The sequence below is a fragment of the Podarcis tiliguerta genome (genome assembly GCF_965153285.1).
Source record: "Podarcis tiliguerta genome assembly, chromosome: 16".
NCBI classification, from domain to species: domain Eukaryota; kingdom Metazoa; phylum Chordata; class Lepidosauria; order Squamata; family Lacertidae; genus Podarcis; species Podarcis tiliguerta.
In genome coordinates, this window is record NC_139549.1 from 17,409,636 (window position 1) to 17,431,989 (window position 22,354).

Sequence of the window (22,354 nt, forward strand, 5' to 3'; positions counted from 1 at the left end):
AACATATGCGTTCCCACTTACACACACACCAAAAATGGTGCCAAAAAGAGGTGGGTGCAAAATGAGGAAGTCCCCACTTTTGCGCGCCCTGTAATAGAGCCCCAGTGTACGTGGCTTCCACAGGGGAGCCGCAGAAAGAATGTGGTTGGTCAAGGGAGCCATGGACTCAAAAAGGTTGAAAACCACTAGCTTATCTCAAAGCCCTTCTCCCTTCTCCATTAGACTGTATTGGCTAAAATTAGTACAACACCCCAAGATTTTAATATTGTAAATTAGCTCTCCAAGCTCTAACAAAGAACTTACTCAGGGTTCTCAAGGAATCCAACACCCGCTTTGCCTTAAAGACAGTTGTACCCTCCCCTCTCCCCTTTCTTAACTTGCCTTTGGTGTGAGTTCTGTGGCAAAACAGTCACACCCCCTTCCTGCGTGGTTTTGAGACTAGTTGATTCTTTCACTCTTTTCGATCAAGGTGCATACATATGATGGGATTTGCTGCCTGCTTAAATTGTAATTTTGCTGTCTGATGCAGCATTTATATATTCTGCCAATTTCATTTCATATAATAAAGCAAGCTTTCCGTGTTCCTTTTTGTAAGAACTTCTTGTGGACATATTGCTAAGGGCAGTGTTAGAAACTCAAATATATATGCCAGGTGCCAAATGGCTCCTTAAACCAGGATTGCAGTCACCAAAACAGAATGCCTAGTTGCCATTTTGGGGCCAGTCGACTCAAAAGTCGTATTTTTGGTTCCTGAAATTCATTCTGATTGTGCAGATAAAATATAACTGATAGAATTCTACAGGATGTATTGCTAGCGTGTGGAAATAGTCAAAATCCAAGGATCCCCAGGCATGCACCTCCCGATGGTGGAGACATCAGGCGCCATTCTGGTGCCCGGGCATCTTCACTTGGTAGCAAGTGGCCGATAGCAAAATGCACCTGGCAAATTTTGAATGCTGGCTAAGGGTAAACACATACTGTATTCATAAACGGACGCATGTCATAACTCTAGCAAAAGATCCCAAACCTCTTGATAGCATGTGTAGCGCCAGACACGCATTTGAGTTCAGACACATACTTTGTAAAGAAAAAATGCATATGATTGCAAATAATGTCCCATACTCACCAGGAGAGAGGAGGAGACCCAGGAATTGCCGAATTCGCAAAGAAGCCTGCAAAGATCTGCTGTATTATTCTAGCCAGGAGATGAGAGAGAAAACGAAAACATGTAAGAAAGAGGCAGAAACATAAAGTGGAGGTGGCAGTGCCATCGTCCAGGAGAGGAAGCTGAGCAAGTCTTAACAGACGGATCATTGCACTTGCTTCCAGGGACTAGCACCTTCTTTGTCCAGTACATGAAGCACATGTTATGTTACATTAATTTGGGAGTGGCCAATGTGGTGCCCTCTAGGTGGTGTCAGACTACAGCCCCCATCATTCCTGATCACTAGCGACACTGCTGGGCATTGTAGTCCAACAACACACAGAGGGTACCACATTGGCTCCCCCTGCATTAGTGAGGCAACCAACAGGACGTGAGATGGGCAGGGCAGACCTACAGACCTGACAGATATATACGAGGCAAGAACAGTCACCAGTTCACAGCAATTGGGAACAACAATGCTGTCTTTTTAGGCAGACCACACCAGTTGAACCCCTTGGTTATATGAAAGAACCCTACTCCAGCTTAAGCCCCAAATGAATAGAATCAAACATGGAGATGAATTCTATGTTTCAGGTTTCTTGACGTCTTCCAGTAGAGACTCTTGGAAGTCAGAAGCAGCAGTGTGGTGGACAGAGATGTGAAGACCACCCTCTTGCCCCAGACAGGGGGTGGGATTTTCCCACCCCAGACCTTCATATCTCCTGTTAGCCTCCAAGAGCAACTGAACATACTATTCCCCTCCAGATCAGATTCTGGATCCTCTTAGCCTTTCTCAACCTGTGGGTCCCCAGATGCTGTTGAACGACAACTCCCATCACCCCTAGCTAGCAAGGCCAGAGCTCAGGGATGATGGGAGTTGTAGTCCAACAACATCTGGGGACCCACAGGTTGAGAACCGCTGCTCCAAGTCCTCCAAATCCTTACCCTTCAATGGCAGGTGATCTGTCAGGCCGTGCGCTGACCCGGGATCTGTACCTCCGCGTCATGGGCAGTCGGAGGGGTCTACTTGGTCCCCAGAGGTCTGCGTGGGCTTGGTGGCCCCTTTCGTTGTCTCTGCCATCGTGATCCATAGAGTTGCTTGGGAACTGGAAGACCATAGAACGATGCAACTGGTCCCAAAACTGGAGGAAGCAAATGAAAGCGCATCAAGAAGTCAACTTCTAAAGGGCCAGAAATCAAATGGGGTAATAAATTCTAGCCCAGCAGTTTCAGGGGTTCTTGAAGCTTTCCTGCAATGACTGGAGACTCTCAAAATTCAGAAGCAGTCCCTCAGCCAATGTCTACGCCAGGAGCAAAGCAGGATTTACTAAGCGGAGCTCTTCTGATCGGACAGACAAACCCACGTTCTCTTCTGGCTTACAAAAACTTCTCCACCCGCTCGCTTGCAAGCCATGCCAAGTCTCCACAGGAGAGAGGCTATTTACAAACCTGAAAGGCTCATCATGGGGGCCTCCTGCTTCCAAGGCTTTGTATGCCAGGCCAGCTGGAAGGAAACCGCTTTGCCCCCTGCCCCTGGGAAGTGATACCCAGCGCTGTAGGGTCCTGCTCTGCAGCACGTTGTGAGTGGTTGTGCGGTGGGATACCCCCAGGTTTGGTGCAGGCTCAGGCAAGCAAGAAACAGCTGTCAACAGGCCACATCAAAACTGCATTCAGTCTCACTGCTGCCCACTTTTCCATGGGCACTTAAGATAATCCTGTCTCAGTGGGAATTTGTTTAGTCAAGACCTTTCGGCTTTGGCTGTTTTTGCTTCCATTTGCTCTGCATTGTTTTAATTCTCTTGTTTTGCTTCACCATTTTCCTTTTATTCTATACCATTCTATTTGTTATAAAAGCACACTCCCTTTGCAACCGCCAAGCATTGCCAGGCTGCACAGTGGTTAAAATGCTGAGATCAGGGCTGGCCCAACATTCACCTGGCAATGATGGCCGCTGGGTGAACCCTGGGTGTGTCACTCACATGAAGTATCTCTGTCTAACCCACCCCACAGGGCTGTTGTGAGGATAAAATGGGAGGGGGAGGAACCATACACATACTGCCTTGAGTTCATTGGAGAATAAGATAATAATAGTAATAATAATAATAATAATAATAGTCACATCAATATGTAAACGCCTTCTGGGCAAGTCCTTTTCCAGACCTCACTGCTCCAGCTAGGCTGCGACCGGTGCTGTTTTTGGATAGATAAGCTGTCTGGGCTGCTCCCTTGCTAAGTCAGCACAATATGACAGCCGCTGATGAGCAAAAAAAGACGACAGAACTAAGGACAAGAGAAGCAGCACACTGTCCACTTTGTGCTTTGAGGACTTGAGGAAGAGATGCAAAATCTTGACTGAAAATGTGTGCAGACTTTATGCTCCTGCAGTCTTCCTGGAGGTGCAGCAAAGTAGCAGAGCATCTGCTTTGCATGCAGGTGGGAGATGGTCTGAAGAGGCCACCAGGATGCTTACATTGCCATCCTATGGAGACCTGTGGGCAGGGGGCCTGCTCAGATATGCAGCTCACAAGGCAGCCTGGAAGGCATACAGGACAAACACAGGAAAAGGGGAGGGAGGTGCCTTAGACAGTCAGACCTTTTGGTCCATCTTGCTCAGTTTTGTCCAAACGGACTGGCAGCAGCCCTCTGGGGTTGCAGGAATGAGGGATTTTCCCCCAGTCCAACCTGGAGAGGCTGCTGTGAACTGAACCTGGAACCTTCTGCCTTTGATGCACACACTTTGCCACTGAGCCGTGCCTCTGGAAGAACACCTGAGCTGCTTGCATTTTTGGGGACTTCCTCTGCAGCTTTTGGTTCAGGGGACCTGAGGGTTGGACCAAATGACCTTTTGGGTCATTTCCAATTCGACCACTCTATGATTCTTTGGTCTACACAGCACTACAGGAGCTTTGGCTTCTCTGTTCCCCATGGCAGCTCACAGGCCACCTCAGACCCTCTTCCCCACCAGGCTGTGCTCCCATCGGATGCCTGGCTGCAAAGCACCAGTGGTGGTATAGCAGTCTGAGTGCTGAAGTAGGTCCTGGAAGACCAGGGTTCAAATCCCCACTCAGCCATGAAGCTCCCTGGGTGACCTTGGGCCAGTCGCTGCCTGTCAGCCTAACCTACCTCAAAGGGTTGTTGCGGGGATTAAATGAGGAGCAGGAGAACCACGCACACCACCTTCAGCTCCATAGAGAAAAAGTGGGGTATACAGTGGTACCTTGGGTTAAGTACTTAATTCATTCCGAAGGTCCGTACTTAACCTGAAACTGTTCTTAACCTGAAGCACCACTTTAGCTAATGGGGCCTCCTGCTGCTGCCACGCCGCCGAAGCACGATTTCTGTTCTTAACCTGAAGCACTATTTCTGGGTTAGCGGAGTCTGTAACCTGAAGCGTATGTAACCCGAGGTACCACTGTAAATGGAACAAATAAAGAGCAAATGGTCTCTCCGCAGGATAGTACCTCACTGAGCAGGAAATAATCATAACAGAAGCAACGTGGGAAAGAACTTGCCAGCCTGGGCCTGGGGCATTGCACCCACCTCTTCACTGAGCAACACTGCTTGCCCTCGTCTGTGTGCAAACCAAGAGGCTCTCATAACACGCAAGGCACCAGGCCAGCCTGCCTGCTGCTGCTGCCAGAACCTCTTTGACTCAGACACACACCTGGGGACTCAGGCGATCCGAAACCCACCTGCCACTCAGGGAGACACTGAGCCCTTGCAGGTAAGCAGAGCCTCCCAGATCAACTGACTTGGGGAGGGACTCTGGAGCAGCTTCCAGGCAGGGCGAGATGAAATTTAAGCCAACTGGCTGGATCCTGTTCACAGTTTAGGTACCCTTATCTCACTCCACCAGCATGTTGGGAGGGAGGCTTGCTTTCTCCATCATGTGAGTCTCTATGTGCAATCTTAAGACACAGGATTGGCGACCACCTCTGTGGGGGGTCAAAAAGACAACCTGGCAGAGTTCTATGGCCCATGGAGCCAAGAGGGGGCAACTTGGAAAACTTGATGGGGGTGTGTTCCCAGAAAATAATGGGGTGCCTTTCGATGGCCCAACTTCCCATGAATCAGAGATTCAAAGTCTGAGGCAGAAATCCAGTGAAAGCAAAGCTGATCTTTTATTATCTGTTGCAAAAGAGCCCCCTCCCCCTTTTGTCAGGAGGTGAACAGGGTTCCAGACGCAAAGAGTAAGCGGGATGCCAAGCAGGTATTCCCTATACAAAGCATCTGAGCAAACAATGGCAGATTCAGGAACTTCCTGTGGTGGCTATAGATCTCTGGCTGGAGAAATCATGGAGGATTTCCCACAATGCAAAGAGGCAAGTTCCATGGGGAAACGCAGGTCTTCCTTGTTTTAACAGGCTAGAGTGAAAGTACCTGGCATAAGTATACACTTAATTTCACGTCCATCCTGGGGACATGTGGCACACACAGATGTACAGTAGTACCTCAGGTTACGTACTTAATTCGTTCTGGAGGTCTGTTCTTAACCTGAAACTGTTCTTAACCGGAAGCACCACTTTAGCTAATGGGGCCTCCTGCTGCTGCCGCGCCGCCGGAGCACGATTTCTGTTCTGTTCTTATCCTGAAGCAAAGTTCTTAACCCGAGGTAATATTTCTGGGTTAGCGGAATCTGTAACCTGAAGCGTATGTAACCCGAGGTACCATTGTATAGAGAAAGCAAACGAGGGGAGGGTATGCATTGGGCATTTTTCTGGTAATGTGTGATTTTAGAAAATGAGTGATCTTCGCTTTATCTCCCGCTTCTCCACAAAAAGCCCCCTGAGCAACCTTCACATGTAATGCTAAGCTAGAGTTTTGTGAAAGGGTGTGCCTCAGTGGCAGAGCCTCTGCTTTGCAAGCTGAAGGTCCCAGGTTCAATCCCTGGCATCTCCAGGTAGGGCTGAGGGAGACTTGCTGGAAGAGGGAAGCAGGTGATCTTTTGTAGGTCTGCCTCTCTGGCATTTTTAGGAAACCCTTTCAAATTTGGGCTAAGGTGTACAAAATCTATGTCTAATTCTACACAGCACACAAGCAAAGCAGCTCATATACAGTGGTACCTTTGGATGCGAATGGGATCTGTTCTGGAGCCCCGTTCGCATTCTAAAGCAAACGCAACCCGCGTCTGCGCATCTGTGTGGGTCACGATTCGCCGCTTCCGCGCATGCACGTGACGTTATTTGAGTGTCTGCGCATGCGTGAGCGGCAAAACCTGAAAGTTACTTCCATTACTTCTGGGTCGCTGCGGAGCGCAACCTGAAAACGCTCAACCTGAAGCATATTTAACCCGAGGTATGACTGTGTGTGTGTGTGTGTATACATATATATGAATGAATATATGAATGAGAGAAAATCCTGGAATTAAACCCGAAAAAGCAAGAACAAAATTCTATGACAGAAGCGAGCTGAGGGGCACCACACCTGTGGAACAGCTAACCTTTCAAAGTGTGACACTGGGTGGGTAACCCTGCCTGCCTCCATGTTATATCGCCCACAGAGCCTCAAAACAGAAAGGGAGCAACTGTCTATTCCTGCCACAGCAGCGGCAAAGCTATGGCAGCAGAATCTGAGTTCAGGATGAGCTCAGAGACTGAAACCTAGCTGAGGTCACCTGAAAAGGAAGCGGGTTCTGACAGGCTGAGTGTAGATGCTAAATCCAGGGTGAGCCAACACACAGGAGGCAGCCCAGACCTCTATGTTTAAGAAAACTGCTCATGGCTGGGAGAATTTGAAGCAACCTGGGAACAGTTCAGAAAAGAGGCAGACATTTTAAAGCTTTAAAGTTGTGGGGCCTAGGGACGTCATAAAATAAAGTAACAAAAAAACAATTCTCGTCCTAATGGTTTATGCCTGCCCCCTGGGGGACTTGCCAGAATCCAAGCTCAAGCAATTTCCAGATACTCTGTATAAGATTCATCTTGCCTGGGCTTCCTCTCAATGACTGGTTTAAGGTGGCTCATGGCTTCCAAACACAGAACAGCTTACCTGGGCATTTTGCTAGACTAGGATTCAGAGAAGCTTTAATGCCCAAAGGTTCATGTAAATAATGCTACACTCAAAGTCTGCCACCCCCACCTCCATTTACAACTCTAGTGTATTACATGGCATGGTGGGATGTCACTGGATAAGAACAAGTCCCAACCCCAACACACACACACATCAAGATACGTGAATGGGTTGATGCTTTTGCCCCTAGCTTCCATCTTCCCATTTTAATATACTGCCAGTTGTCATGAACTTTGGGAAGCCAGGCAGGGGAGAAATGCCCTTTACCTTTTTAGAACCACCAGACACTTCTTATTTGATTTGGCATTCCTTTACCATGGATCCATCATTTTCAAAAGAACACTTGTTCCAAGACTGGCAAATCTGGAGCTATCAGTTAACACTAATATTTTTTATGTGAAGACAACATTTATTCTCACTTTTTTCCTCCATGACTTGGACTTTGTTATTTTAACCCACATGGAACTGTACTTATTTTACGTGCCTATCTATACTTTTGTTATTCATCTTTCAATTTTCATCTGTTGTTATAACTGTTCGGTTTTCTATACCTTATGAAATGAAATAAAAAAAACCTTCACCAAAAATAATAAAGCTGCTCTCCCTCCTTCCTCTGAGCGCCTGCCCACTTCTTCGAAGCAGAGGCTTGCCTCATACTCCAAAAGCCACCTCTCTCAGGAGGTATTAACAACAGTCATCAACCTAAATATATAAATCACTTCAGCCCAATGCTATAATTAACCCTGCTTGTGATGCATCTGCAAAACCCAAAAGGATCCATCAAACACCCCACAGAACTTAGTAACCTTTTACAGAAGATTACAAACCAACACAGCTTGAAAGCAAAAGTCCCGCTAGTCAAGGAGAGCTTTATTTTTGGCACAAGGCAATTGCAACCTCAAGCTTCTAGTCCCTATCATTTGAGAGGGCTGCCTCTGTCACATCAACTTCTTCTTGAGATGATTCTTGGCAGTACAAAAAGTATCAATAACTGAGAATGGCCCTCTCTCCTCTCAGATGCCCCCACAAAGTATCCCACATGGAGTATCCGAGGAAAGCGCAACAAAAAGACAATTCATTTACCTCCATTTTACACAGTTCTGAAAGCAGCAGTCAAATTGTTAACAGGAGAAAGTCTCACCTCTGCAAATGTGGTGGAAGGGCTGTCGTCTATCCCGCTGCCGCCGCCTTCTAGAAAACTGAAGGAGAAAAATCTGGTGAGGGAGAGCAGCAGTTGCTTCCAGAAATATAACCCCCAAAGCCTGCCTCTAAGGGGGGTGGGGTGGGCAGGGCCAAGGGCTAAAAACAGAGGCTGAAGGCCACGTAATTAGCAACCAAGGAAACAGGGTGAAAACAGGGTGCTGGCGAGGGGGAGATCAGAGGGGCTGAAGACTACATGGCTGAAGAATGAGGTATATCTTATCAGTTCATGAAATTATATCAATCTAATTCCTCCTTGCTGTCTCAGCCCAGGGTCACTACCTTGCAAATCTCTAATCTAAGCAAGAAACTGGACCTGCCATTCCCACGTCCAAATTTGGCATCCCAGGCCAGGGGCATTATTATCCAACCCATCCCCAAAAGCATTACTGCAGACCCTCACCTGTTTTGGCAGCAGCAACAAAATTATAGAAAATTAAACTAAAGCAGACCCAGCACAGGAAAGCGTGGAGAGGTTTAATCCACCCCACCATTTGAGGGCAAGACAGCTCTAAAGTCTTCTTTTTCAAATGATGGGCTGTGATTGATTCTCTGTTAAACACCCGGCTAGTTCAGATGACAACCCTGAGCTAGGTTAAGAACTCTTGAGAACTTAAGAAAAAAAAGTCATTTGATCTAGGGACAGTCCATACATATATAGGCCTATTCCTACTTCTTTTTCTTAATGGTAACATGGCCCATTCATAATGTAAGAATATTTTTCTCAACTGTGAGCAAGGCAGCGGGGGGAGGTAAGTGAAAACAAGCTACAACAATTAACTATAACGTTGTTCTCCGCTCCTGTTCAGGCTGCACAGAAAAAGCATTTTGCTTCCTGAAATTCATTCTGATTGTGCAGATAAAATATAACTGGTAGAATTCTACGGGGGGAGGTATTAGTGTGTGAAAACAGTCAAGATCCAAGGAAACCCAGGCATGCACCTCCAGATGGAGAAGTCAGACACCATCTTGGCACCCAGGCATCTTCACTTGGCGCAACTGGCTGATTGGCAGGTGCAAAATGCTAATTTTGAACACTGAGAGTCAGGTGGATCACTTGACAAAAGGAAGAGGTGTGAACCCCCTTCATCAGCTGATCTGCAGGGATAAGCTGAAGGGAGGGGCTTGTAGCATGTGCAAGAGCGAGAAGGGGATCACACCCACCTTTGGCACATTCAACAGCTTACGGCCCCCAGAGTGAACGTGGCCCTTGAGTCTGAAAAGTGTTGGCCATCCCTGTCCTAGTCATTGTGCCAGACTGGCCCCAAAGGCCGCTGCCACACATCACAGGCAACAAACTGGAAGTGCCTCTCTGGAGAGCTTGCCTGCCCCAAGCCGGCTGGTCAGTCTGGCCTGGAAGCACTTTATCCTGTTAATCTGGACCCTGCTTGGCTGACATATGTATCACATCCAGCAATTATGGTATGTTTTATGCTCACAATAGAGCAGCCATGATGGATCAAAATGGATGGCACCGGGCCATGTTTGGGTCTCTAGAAGCTGCTTGGACCTTGGTGCACAGATTTGCTGCTTTCGATAAAAGCTCACAGAGACCTTGGCGTTCTGATTAGAGTTAGCAGAAAAGCAGCCCTCTTGCCTAAACAAAAGGGGGAGCGTAACATGTTCCAACAGCCGACATTGGAAGTGTTTCAAAGGTCCCTGTGTGGGGAACTGCTGATGCAACAAGGGTCCCAAGTTGCTCCCCCTGCCAGGTGCAACATGGTCATGCATAGTCCATATTTTATGTGGGCTTCTCCCATGCAAACAGGAAAATTGCTGGAATTTTTTAGTGTCCCTGACCTCCCAGCCCCGTGCTATCATTGACTGATACAAAAGGCGTACTGAGTTTTTCTAGTTGGTTATTCTTCTACTGTACTACATTTTGGGTGGGCACAGTTGAAATACTTGCTTTTTTCCTTTTTTGCCACCACCAGCTACACTTTGTATCCTCTGTCTAACTACTACAAGAATTGATCTACTGCTCTAATATTTGGTAACTATGCTTTTTATTGCTTTAATATGCTAGGAAGTCAGATTGATTCCCTTTGATTGCTTTGTCAATGGTTTTTGAGTCAACGCCACTTGTTAATCCATATGCAATAGTCAATTTTCTATTTTCAGCAAATATCCCGTATCATTCATAATTCTATTTCACATCATTTCCACTTTCGTTTCTATTAATATCAATATTTATATCAATAAATATCAATAAACTGAGTCCAACAACATAAGGAGGGTCTCCACTCACAGGTTCTCCTTCAGGATTATTTCTCCAGCTACCATTTTTGTGAAATATCTTGCAACATAAATATCTTGTCTGTCAAGATGTTTAAGCCATTATGAAACCTCACTGCAGCCATGAAGACCACCTGTGGCTTTGGGAGAGGGTGCTAAATTCTTATTTTTAAGAGGTCCCCAGAACCCTTTCACAGAACTACAATCCCAAGGGATTCTGGGCCAAGTGCCAATGACATCTACAGTAAGTGAAGGGGCGCCCTTCGGTGTAAAAATTGGATTTATTTCTTCACACAGTAAACTCAACGCTTCCATTTTACAGATGAAAGGGAGTGGGCCAAGGTTACCCACTGTGCCCATTGTATTTGGGAGACCAGGGTTCAAATCCCCACGAGGCAGTGAACCTCAGTGGTGACTTTGGGCCATTCTCTGCCTATCCTACCTCACAGGGTTGCTGTGAGAATAAACCAGAGTGAGGCAGGGAGCGAGGACCACGCATATCACCTAGAGCTCCTTCAAAAAAAGGCAGGATAACAATGTAATAAAAGTGAACGGATAACCGTTTGAACTGGCGTCCATTGAGGCCCAAATACTGAATGCTGCAACACCCTGGCACCTTGGCACAAAGTTCTGACAATGAAAGGTGGGCTTTTATCGTCTGCAATGACACACATTCACACATCCCTCAAGCATGGCAGGGCAGACCTTAGAAAATCAGACATGTCAGAGGAGGATATAAATAAACGTGAGAGCTAAGTGGAGCCTCCGGGTTCAGAGGCAGTCTGGCTGCTGTGTACCTGGTACTGGGGGTGAACATGGAAGGAGTGTTGCCTTCCTGTCTTATTTGCCAGATTCCCAAAGGCACCTGACAGAGCTCTCTTGGAAAGAGAATGCTGGACTAAATGGGCCTCGGTCTGATCCAACTCTTATATCCTTAGGAGCAGGGCTAGACAAAACAAGGTACGGACTTGGAATCTGTCTCAAATTACAGACCCATTTTGTTGTTCTATCCTTAGGAGCAGGGCTAGAGCGACAAAGAGTGCCCCACAAATCACCCCTCCCACCCAGCACCAAATCTATGCAGGGCTGAATCAGCGCTTCCACCTCCCGAAGTGACTAGAGGTGCTGGGGGGGGGGGCGGAGTGAGGAGCAGGCCATTTTTCCAGTTTGAAGGTGACACTGAGTCAGACGTTCCTGAGGACCGTTTCCAAATTTGGCAGCTGGATCTTAAACCGTCGCACGAGGTTTGTTTTTTAAATCTAGCGTGCGTGTCACCGATTGCTCAGGATAAAATATAGCCAGGTCTCTGACTTGGCATAATTTTTCATTTCTGTCTACCACCACCTTCTCTCTGGGAAGAGTCGAAATGCAGAAAAAGCTGAAGGTCAGACCTTGGGGGGAAATGAGCTCTTTCTCGCAGCTATTACGACTGAACACTAGAAGCTGCATTATACAGAGTCAGACCAGTGGCCCATCTAGCCCAGTAGTGTCTACAGTGACTGGCAGCAGCTCTTCAGGGGTCTCTAGCACTGCCACCAGTGGGTATTGATTCTGGGACCTTCTGCATGCAAACTTAAGAAGGCGGCAATTTACACCAGGACGGCTTATTTAGCCCAGAGTGTTCTGACTGACATGGGACACGAGTGGCGCTGTGGGTTAAACCACAGAGCCTAGGACTTGCCGATCAGAAGGTCGGTGGTTCGAATCCCCGCGACGGGGTGAGCTCCTGTTGCTCGGTCCCTGCTCCTGCCAACCTAGCAGTTCAAAAGCACGCCAAAGTGCAAGTAGATTACCTTCTGGCGGGAAGGTAAACGGCGTTTCCATACGCTGCTCTGGTTGGCCAGAAGCGGCTTAGTCATGCTGGCCACATGACCCGGAAGCTGTACGCTGGCTCCCTCGGCCAATAAAGCGTGATGAGCGCCGCAACCCCAGAGTCGGTCATGACTGGACCTAATGGTCAGGGGTCCCTTTACCTTTACCTTTATTCTGACTGACACAACTGAGAGGTTCCCCCCCCAAAAAAAATCTGAAAGAGACTTCACCCCCACCTCTAACATTTTCTTCTGAGTGAGTCAAAGCAATGGAGGTCCTTAGCCTATCTGCAAACCACGAAGTTCTCCACTTATACAGCCCAGCTGCTCTCTCCTGTTAGCCTGCATTTCAGCGAGGGCTGTGTCTGTGCCACAACTCTATGGAAGTGAGGAAAGCCCACAGAAGGTGAATACTCCTGACCAAACAGAGCCTTCGGATGTCAGCCACCTGGGAAGTTACAGGTGCGATGTCTCTATCAAAGTGGTCCTCAAACTTTTTTGGCCACTGCCCCCTTGGTTCCATAAACAAATCCCCAGTGCCCCCTACCTTATTAAAAAAAATTAAAAATAGCAGTTTGCATGACCCACTAAGAAAGGTAACAAAACAATAACATTTAAACCAGTAACAACTGCATATTTATTTAAAATCCAATTAAAACTGTTTAGTTCAATTAATTTAACAAAATTGACGATTTTGATCCGGCGATGCCACCTTCAAAGTCTGATAGTATTTACACCTCTAGTGCCCTCTTGCTGTCTCTTTAACCCTTAGCAGCCCCCTAGGTAATCCCACTGCCCCGCAGGAAGCACTACCACCCAGTTTGGGAACCACAGACCTATTGTATAAAATGGTGCAGAATTCAGCCAACAAGCTTAGAGGGTTAAAAAAAACCCCAAAAACAGCCAAGCGGTATATTGTTTTTATGAAATAAACGAATAAATAAAATAAACACCAAAAGAGGCAGCATATCCATCAGTAGAAGAAACATTTGGTGGGGAGGGGGTAGATATGAGAAATCTAGCAACATTAGGGGAAAGCTGAGGGTGAAAGATACCTGGAATCATCTGTCACTTCTTCAATAAAGCCAGACTCACATCTGGGACAAGTGTACTCCTGCAGAGGAAGAGAAAAGGGAAGGTGGTTTTAGGCTGAGAATGGTGGAGCCTACACAGTCACAGGTAGAAGTATGCCACACAAAAACAAGGCAACAGGCTTTTTTAGGTTCATGGGCACATTTGGATATTTGAGAGCGCACTGCCCGCTCTTGTCACCCATTGCAAATGAAACACACACCCGAGAAAAAGTGCATGTACACATAGAAGTTGCTTTTCCAAGAGATCTTGATTTAGTTACACTCCCTCTGAAGGAGCAGGTACACAGCTTGGGGGAACTTCTGGATCCCCGTCACTTGAGGCTCAGGTGGTCTCGGTGGCACGGAGAGCCTTCAATCAGCTCCGGCTGCTGACCCAGCTGTACCCCTATCTGGAGAAGGATGGCCTAACTTCTGTTGTCTTTGCTCTGGTAGCCACTCTGTTAGATTACTGCATCTCGTCAAACATATTGGGGATGCATCTGAAGATGGTTTGGAAACTTCAGCCGGTGCACAATTCAGTGGCCAGGTTGCTCACTGAGGCAAGACAGTTTGAGTATATGCCAATCCTGGCCCTACTGCACTAGCTGCCAATTAGTTTCCAGGCCCAATTCAAAGTGCTGGTTTTGACCTATAAAGTCTTAAAACAGCGGAGGACTGTAATACCTCAAGGACCGCCTCTCCCCACATGACCTGACCCAGACCCTGGAATCATCATGTGAGGCCCTTCTTCATGTGCCTCCTCCATGAGAAGTCTGGTGGGTGGCAACACGAGAGAGGGCCTTTTCTGTGGTGGCTCCCCATTTGTGGAATGCTCTCCCCAGGGAGGCTCGCCTGGCTTCTTCGTTACATATCTTTTGGTGCCAGGCAAAAACTTTCCTCTTCTCCCAGGTTTTTGGTGAATTAAATAACCTATGGTTTTTTAAACTGTGGGGAGTATTGCTTTTGTTTGTTATTGTGGTGTGCATATTTGTGTTTTTATATTGTGAACTGCCCTGTGATCTTCGGATGAAGGGCACTATAGAAATTTGATGAATAGTAAAATAATAAATAACTGATAATAAAGTATAAATAATCAGAGCCTTCGAAAACACAGAGTTGGAAGAGGAAGTGGGAAAGAATGTCACTCTTGCCACTTCCTTCTTCAGATCTCCATATTTTTCAAGGGAGAAAAAGGTAAACACCAAAGGGTGTCTACCCTTCCACCTTATGAGCACCACTCTGCTGACCTCTGGTGTAGGCGCTCATCGTTCTAGAGGCCCTAAATCAAACCCAGTCCCCTGAAGGGGGTCACCTTGAGTTGCTAGTCCTCTCATTCATCCACAGAAATGAAAACAGGAATCCTATCAAGTTTAAGCAGCTCATCTGTCTGCCCCATCACTCTCCACCTTATCTCTTCACACAAAGGCTTTCTGATAAAGGCCTGCAACTGCTGCTGATGGATGCCAGCAGCTCAAGGTGGCGTATGTGGTCCTCCTCCTCATTTCATCCCCACCACGACCTGGTGACGTAAGCTGGGGGGGGGGGGAGAGTGAATGGTCCAAGTTCATCCACTGAGTTTCATGGCCGAGTGGGTACTCTAACCACTGCATCATGGTGGCTCTTCCCCTGTAGGAAAGACTGGCAGGGTGTTTGGTTGCTTGGAGCATCATGACTTCGAGCACCCAAAGTGGTATCCCGTCAGCATGCCCTGCAGGGAAGTCTGCTGTTTTGCAGCTGAAACACCTCCAGGCACCTCAGCAACAAAGTGGCCCGGCAGGGAAAGGGACACGGAGGCAGTGGCTTGTGGGGATGGAGACCCCGTACAACTGCTGAGACAGTTACTGCCCAGCTCTACAGTCCACTTGCCATATTTGCCGGGGCAAGTGAAAATGTGAAATGCTGGATAACAATCTGGAGTGATTTCGCTACCTGGTCAGGGGAAGGTCAGGCAAGTTCTGAACAAAGGCTAAATCCTGTTGGTGTGTCCTGCGCACAGAATGTTTGGAAGGATCTTCTTATGCTCATTCCTATCCAGTGTTGCCCTTTTTTTTATTGCATGTCGTCAAGTTGCGTGTTTTGCCTTTGTTTCATGCTTTACGCTACCCTGAAATCTGACACAATGAAGGGTGGCATAAAAATGTTGTAAATAAATAAAGGAAGGACGTGGGCTGTGACAGCTGGGAGCCCAGAAGCCAGAGAGATGGAGAGACTTTCCGTGCCTTGCATAGAGCTCTGTCTCTCCCCCCCGCCTTGATTGCTCAAACTAGGAATAAATTATGCAAATCACTTTTTTAAAAGATGACAAGACTGATGCAGGCAAAACTCATTATGCCAATCATTTATACAGGTTGCAGAATCCACTAGGATTGGCTGGCACTACTAGGATTGGCAATCATAATGATCAAGCACAGAAAACACAGTCCTGAGATGGTAGATATTATTATTAATAATACAATTCATTATCCACCCTTCACCCCTATGTCCCAGGGCAAGTTACAACAATTAAAACACAATATTAAAATCATTCCAAAACAACTTAACATGACCGAAATAAGGTGGGTCCTAAAAATATACACCTCAAGTGTCAAAAGCTAGGCTAAAGAGTTGCATCTTCAGCATTTGCCCGACACATCTCCATGGGGAGGGAATTCCACAACTTAGGGGTCACCACAGAGAAGACAATCTCCTGTGCCTGCCCCCGAGCTTCTGTGGGTGGTGGAACAACCAAGAGGCCCCTTCTGTTGATTTTTGCACCCGATATGGTCCTTAGGGTAGGGGGGCAATCTTTCAGGTATTTGGAGCATGAGTCTAATTTAAGGCTTTAAACAGCAATGAGAACTGGGTCCAGAAACGAACTAGCAAGCTGTGCAGCTGTTTCAAAACAGAGGTTATATAGGGTTGTGAAGTTTGTAAGAGAATGACAGCTATACTGCTCTGCATCACACACTTGGTTTTGTTGCATAGGGGAATCAGTCCCAGAGAAGATCCCCAATAAAATGAAAACCGGCTTAGGGCTGTGTTTGTTTCTCGAGTGCCAGTTCTATCACAAATCACATGGCCCAATTCATCAGTTCTGGCTTCTAACTCACAAGGGTTCCTCAGAACCGCCATCAAGAGATGTTCTCACTGCCCGGCCTCATCATTCAGCAAAGAAGACTCAACGCGCCATGTCCGAGGCTGCAAAAAGGATGGTCTTATGGGCAAACGCAGCTCCAAGCAGTCACAGAAACACAATTGTTTAGAGATGCACCAGTAGGAGGGCAGCTCAGCTAAGGCATCAAAATGAGCTGTATGAGAGCCATGCATTTTTTGGCTGTAAAACTATTCTAGGCTTTGGGGCAGAGGGAGAGGATACGTACAAAGCCCAGGGCTCCTCTTCACACCTCCTCCTGCCATCTTTGAAATCCTGAAACCCTTTTCCTATAGTCCACTCCAGGAGATGCTGTTGGGCTACAACAGCCAAAGCCCCCCTCTTGCTGAGCCAGGTGAACAACCACTTCACCATAGTGCGGCTGCAACACACGAGGAAGATCAGGGAGAAGAGAGCCACCAAGGCCCCAGTTGCAAACTTTTACAGAGAGATTGTGTCCACGTGGGGTAGCAGTATGAGCAAAGGGCTACCATACAACTTTGAGCGGCTGTGTGTGGAAGAGGCCTTGAAACACAAGAGCTGCAAACTCTGCTTAGCAGCCTCAGGTGAGCGACGGCCTCCAAGACACAACTGCAAAAATGTACAATACCCATGTCAAGCGTTATTGCCCGAGCTACTATGATTCCTGCATTGCAAAAGGTTGGACGAGATGGGTCCCTTCCAATTCCGCAATGCTATGATTCTACTGAACCTCCTCCTGCTGCCCCTGCACTGTTTTCAAACCAACTCAGCCGCTGCCCTTTCTCGATGAAAACAGTTCAGTAGTTCATGTGTTATGCTGAACACAGCTACAAAGCACCTCTACATGTTTGTTTAGCAAATTTATGTACTGCTTCATATATCAACAGAAATCTTAGTGATTTACAAATCCCAGCAAAAAATGAATCAATGTAGGAAATACATTACAAATTTCACATTCAAAAACAAACAATACTCTTACTCATAATAATCATGGAGTGTGCACTTGTTTATTTGCGCAGATCAACTATCTGTGAACACAGACTGTGTACACTCATTTAATGTAATGTGATAACACGCCTAATGTGAACACACCCAAACCACCAGGAGTGCCCGGCTCACCACCCAATGAGTTCTAGCTGCAATATCATTTCATGGCACAATATTTTAAATGTACTGGATCATTTTAACAATGCTACTGGGCATTCTTATATAAATATAGTGGGGCAGTCGGGTGGTGCTGTGGTCTAAAGCACTGAGCCTCTTGGGGTTGCCAATCGGAATTTCGGTGGTTCGAATCCCTGCAACAGGGTGAGCGCCTGTTGCTCCGTCCCAGCAGCCTAGCAGTTCAAAAGCATGCTAGTGCAAGTAGATAAATAGGTACTGCTGCAGCAAGAAGGTAAATGGCGTTTCTGTGCACTCTGGTTTCCGTCACAGTGTTCCGTTGTGCCAGGAGCGGTTTCGTCATGCTGGCCATATGACCCAGAAAGCTGTCTGTGGACAAAAGCCGGCTCCCTCGGCCTGAAAGCGAGATGAGCGCCACAACCCCATAGTCACCTTTGACTGGACTTTCTATATAGTAAATGAATGGAGCAAACTGCACCACCCGAGACTCTTGTTGTACAGCAAGGATGGAAAGCCAGTGCCACCCCCCCAGATGTTACTGGATTTCAGCTCCCACCATCCTTGACTAGTGAACTCCAGCTCCCATCAGCTCAAGTCAGCAAGGATGATGAACCAGACTGATGGGAACTGGAACCAAGCAACATCTGGAGGGTGCCCAGCACCTAAACCCTGCTGTATAATATTGAAAATCTCAGTTTGCGTAAAAAGCTTTTTAAAGTTCTGGCTCTCTTGAGTGCAGATGCACCACTGAAAAGAATGTCAAGAGTTCTGATGAAATTCTGGGATAGAAATCTACCAGGGTGTCTGAATGGATTGTTTTGCGCCTGCTAGTGCCTCCATTTTTAAGTTTCAATCATAATTGTGAAGGTGGTTTTCAAGGCAATATATACATGATGAGGAAGACTTTAATGTTGCGCTCTTCTGATCATTTCATCAGTGCAAGCATTTCAGTTTGCTAGATAAAATGACCCCCCACCCTGTGCTCTGGATTCTTCCACCGAACCCGAGCCAGGACAATATGGTGTAGTGGTTAGGGTGTCAGACTATGAGGTCCGGGTTCAAATCCCCACTTGGACATGAAGCTCACTAGGTGACCTAGGGTCAATCACTGCCTCTCAGCCTAACCTACCTCACAGGGTTATTGTGGGTATTAAATGAGGGGGGGGGAATAATGTATGCCACACCTTGAGCTCCTTGGAGGAAAAGGTGGGATATAAGCACAATATATAAATAAATACTTGGGGGGGGGGGTTTGCAGGGAGATGGGGAAAAGTCCCGTTACACAAGCAGAAGTCCTTGCATGGCTTCTGCTGACAGAACTCATCAGGTGACACATGCCCTATGTCTTCTAAACAGCTGAGAGGCTTTATTCTTACAGTCAAGCAATATTTTGCTAAATAAAAAAACAGCATTTCAAAAAGAAAAAAAATCAATCAGAACTCAAACGAAGGACCAACTGAGGCAACAGCAGAACGTCCTATCACTTCCACCAAATGCCCTGGTAAAGTTTCTACCTGCTGCCTAAAAGCCATCAAAGTGGGCTATTGAGTTAAACAAAGTGGCACCACTGAAAAAGGCCCTGCCTCTGGTGTCCACCCACCTAACCACTGGAGGCAGAGCACTCAGAGGCAACCTTGGGTAAAGACGTCAACCATACATGCATATTCAACTTTGGGTATTTCCTGTCATTAGCAGGCTCTGGTCCACGTTGAGTCCACCACTTTCCTGAAGCTAAGCTGGTCTGGGTGCGGACAGTACCTGGATGGGTGACAGTGTGGAAACCACACCTACACCACTGTGGTTTGCACAGCAGGAGGAAGTGAGATGTGAAGATGTAAGGCAATAATCAATCATAATGAGCCAGCAGGACAAAGAGCCACATTCCACACTGTTGGCTGGTACTCAAGCAAGGGGAAAGGCTCAGAGCTATTATTTACAACACAGCCAAGTTATGATTCATCAGGAAGATTTGAAATCTAGACGCAGGGAGCCAGGCTGTGCCAACCCCACGATTACAGCCTTGCCTAACGGGTATTGCAACATCAGTGACGGCTGGAGATCAGACATTCTCCAACTACACTGTAGAGGGCAGTCCCTGCAAAAGTGGAAACCACTTCAGGATATCCTGTGACCCAATCTACATTGATCCACAACAGCAAACATTTTTTCCAAGCCTCAGCGCTGACCAGATTTTCTAGGGAGCTGCAAGGGGGTGGGATACCTGAAAGGACCAAGGAAAAGGGGGAGGGCCTGGTACTTGATCTGACTTCCATCTGTATTCCCCACCTCCTGGCCAGTGTGCAATTTTAGAGGAAGACTGGTTCTCCATATGAATTGACCCAAATTCTGTGATCATCATCTGAGGCCCTTTTTCATGTTCCCCTCCAGGAGAGGTCCAGAGGATGAGAACGAGTCTTGTGGAATGCTCTCCTCAGGGAGGTTTGGCTGGCGCCTGCATTATGCACCTTTAAGGGACAGGGGAAAATGTTCCTCTTCAACCAAGACTTTAGCTGATTAACATTCTATGTCCATTTATAAGTGGTTGGGGTTTTTTTGTGGAGGGGGAATTGGTTTGTTTTTGTTTTACTATGCATTTTCTGTTCTCTACTTCTTTACCAAACCTTTATTAGGCATTACAAAGATAGGCCATCATAAAACATCTATATATAAAATTTTAATCAATTAATCATTTTGTGTTCTCATTTTGTAATTTTATGTTCTGAACCACCCTGTGATCTTCAGATGATGGGCCATATACAAATTTAATATGTAATAATAATAATAATAATAATAATAATGAAGAGGAGGAGGTATGCTGCCTTCAATACTGCAGGCAATGGATGGCCATTGTTAACCTGGTCCCTGCTGGGCCTACACATGCATCCATCACACCCAGCAGTCAGGGTGTGTGTGTGTGTGTTTCATGCACATCGCAGAGCAGCCATGATGGATCAAAGTGGATGATGCTAGGCTATCTCTGGGTCTTTCCTGCAGAGGTTGCTTGGACCCTTGTGCAGATATCTTCAGCTTTAGGTGGAGACCTTGGCTTTACGATAAGATTAAGAGGAAAAGCAAGCCCAACGTCCAAACAAAAGCGAAAGCATAACAGGTTCTAGCAAACCAAAAGCTCTGGAAGCATGTCAAAGTTCTCTGTGTGAGGAACAGCTGATACAGCAGGGTCCCAGTTGCTCATTCCCACCCCACCTCCCAGATTGTGGTATTTCATAGTTTTATGTGGGTTTGCCTACATGAACAGTAAAATTAATGGAAAACTCATCCTATTGCTGACTGATATAAAAGGGTTTTTTTGTTCTTCTTGGTATAGGAGTTAGTGTCAGATGAGGACGTGGTAGACGAGGATTCAATTCCCCAGTCAGCCATGAAGCTCACCAGGGGTCAGTCAGTGGTTCCCAGTCTAACCTATTCACAGGGTTGTTGTAGTGATTAAATAAGATGGGGGGGACGGGACAATGGACACCATAAAGAAATAAAATACAAATCTGCCTCAGTTCACATGCTTTCCTCAATCTGAGGACTGCTACAAGGCCTAGCCTACATCCTTAAGACTGACAACCAATAAATTTTTAGTTAAGCAGTATGCTAGGGAACGTAGATTTGTTTCACAACTACAGTGGTACCTCAGGTTACATACGCTTCAGGTTACAGACTCCACTAACCCAGAAATAGTGCTTCAGGTTAAGAAGTTTGCTTCAGGATGAGAACAGAAATCGTGCTGCAGCGGCGCGGCAGCAGCAGGAGGCTCCATTAGCTAAAGTGGTGCTTCAGGTTAAGAACAGTTTCAGGTTAAGAACGGACCTCCAGAACAAATTAAGTACTTAACCCGAGGTACCACTGTAGATGGGCTGGAGGGAGTTGGAAGTTCTGTTATTCATGATGACTGCTTGCTTTCTCAATGCCACTTATGAGTTCATATGCAAGTTATATCCAATTGCTCCAAGTTACTTTATATTTAAACATGTACAAGTTGCTCTTTTCAAATATTTTATTTTGTATTAACACCTCTAAATTCACGTTTCTATATGGAAACTCCATTTTATATCATTTAATAATACTATAAAATTATCTATATACAGCAAGTGAATCATTTCGGTTACAATCAGAAGTCTGGTGTTGGTTGGTTTGTTTTTTGCAATCCAATGAATGTTGGTGGATCGGCCAGAATTTGGAATGGCCTGCACTAATGGCAACTGGATCACCAGATTAACAGCCATATGACTAGTAGCCACTGATAGCCAGAGCGTTCATTAATTTGTGTAATCTCCATTTAAAGCCTCCCAAGTTGGTGGTATTCACAACATCTTTCAGAAGTGGTTTCCACAGTTGAAATGTTGTACAGTGTGAAGGACATTTCCTCTTGTTAGTCCAGGATCTCCCACTGTTTAGGTTCACTGGATAACCCTACTCATTACTGGGTTGACATATTGCAAGAAAAGCCTATCCACTTTCTCCACACCAGTCATGTCCACCTCCAACCCATTACTTGCCTTTTCTAAATGAAATGTCACAAACATCATACGTTTTCGCCACAAGAGTTGTTCTAGCCCTTGCTCCTTTGGCTTGATCTTTTTCCAGCTTTACAGTACCTACAAAATCCCTTTCTTGTAACCTTGCCAGTTGCTTCTCCTTG

The 22,354-nt window shown here is 46.4% G+C and overlaps 1 protein-coding gene across 2 annotated transcripts in view; it reads right to left on the reverse strand.

The window, feature by feature from the left end:
• The window catches only part of RNF115 (ring finger protein 115), a 36,241-nt gene that overhangs the window by 5,345 nt on the left and 8,542 nt on the right, over positions 1–22,354 (reverse strand). For both annotated transcript variants that reach the window (XM_083417419.1, XM_083417420.1), the window contains 4 exons: positions 13,455–13,513; positions 8,295–8,352; positions 2,090–2,286; positions 1,127–1,195 (listed from right to left, as the gene is read on the reverse strand). In XM_083417419.1, the coding sequence (XP_083273545.1) occupies positions 1,127–1,195; positions 2,090–2,286; positions 8,295–8,352; positions 13,455–13,513 (383 nt within the window). The remainder of the gene's footprint in view (positions 1–1,126; positions 1,196–2,089; positions 2,287–8,294; positions 8,353–13,454; positions 13,514–22,354) is intronic.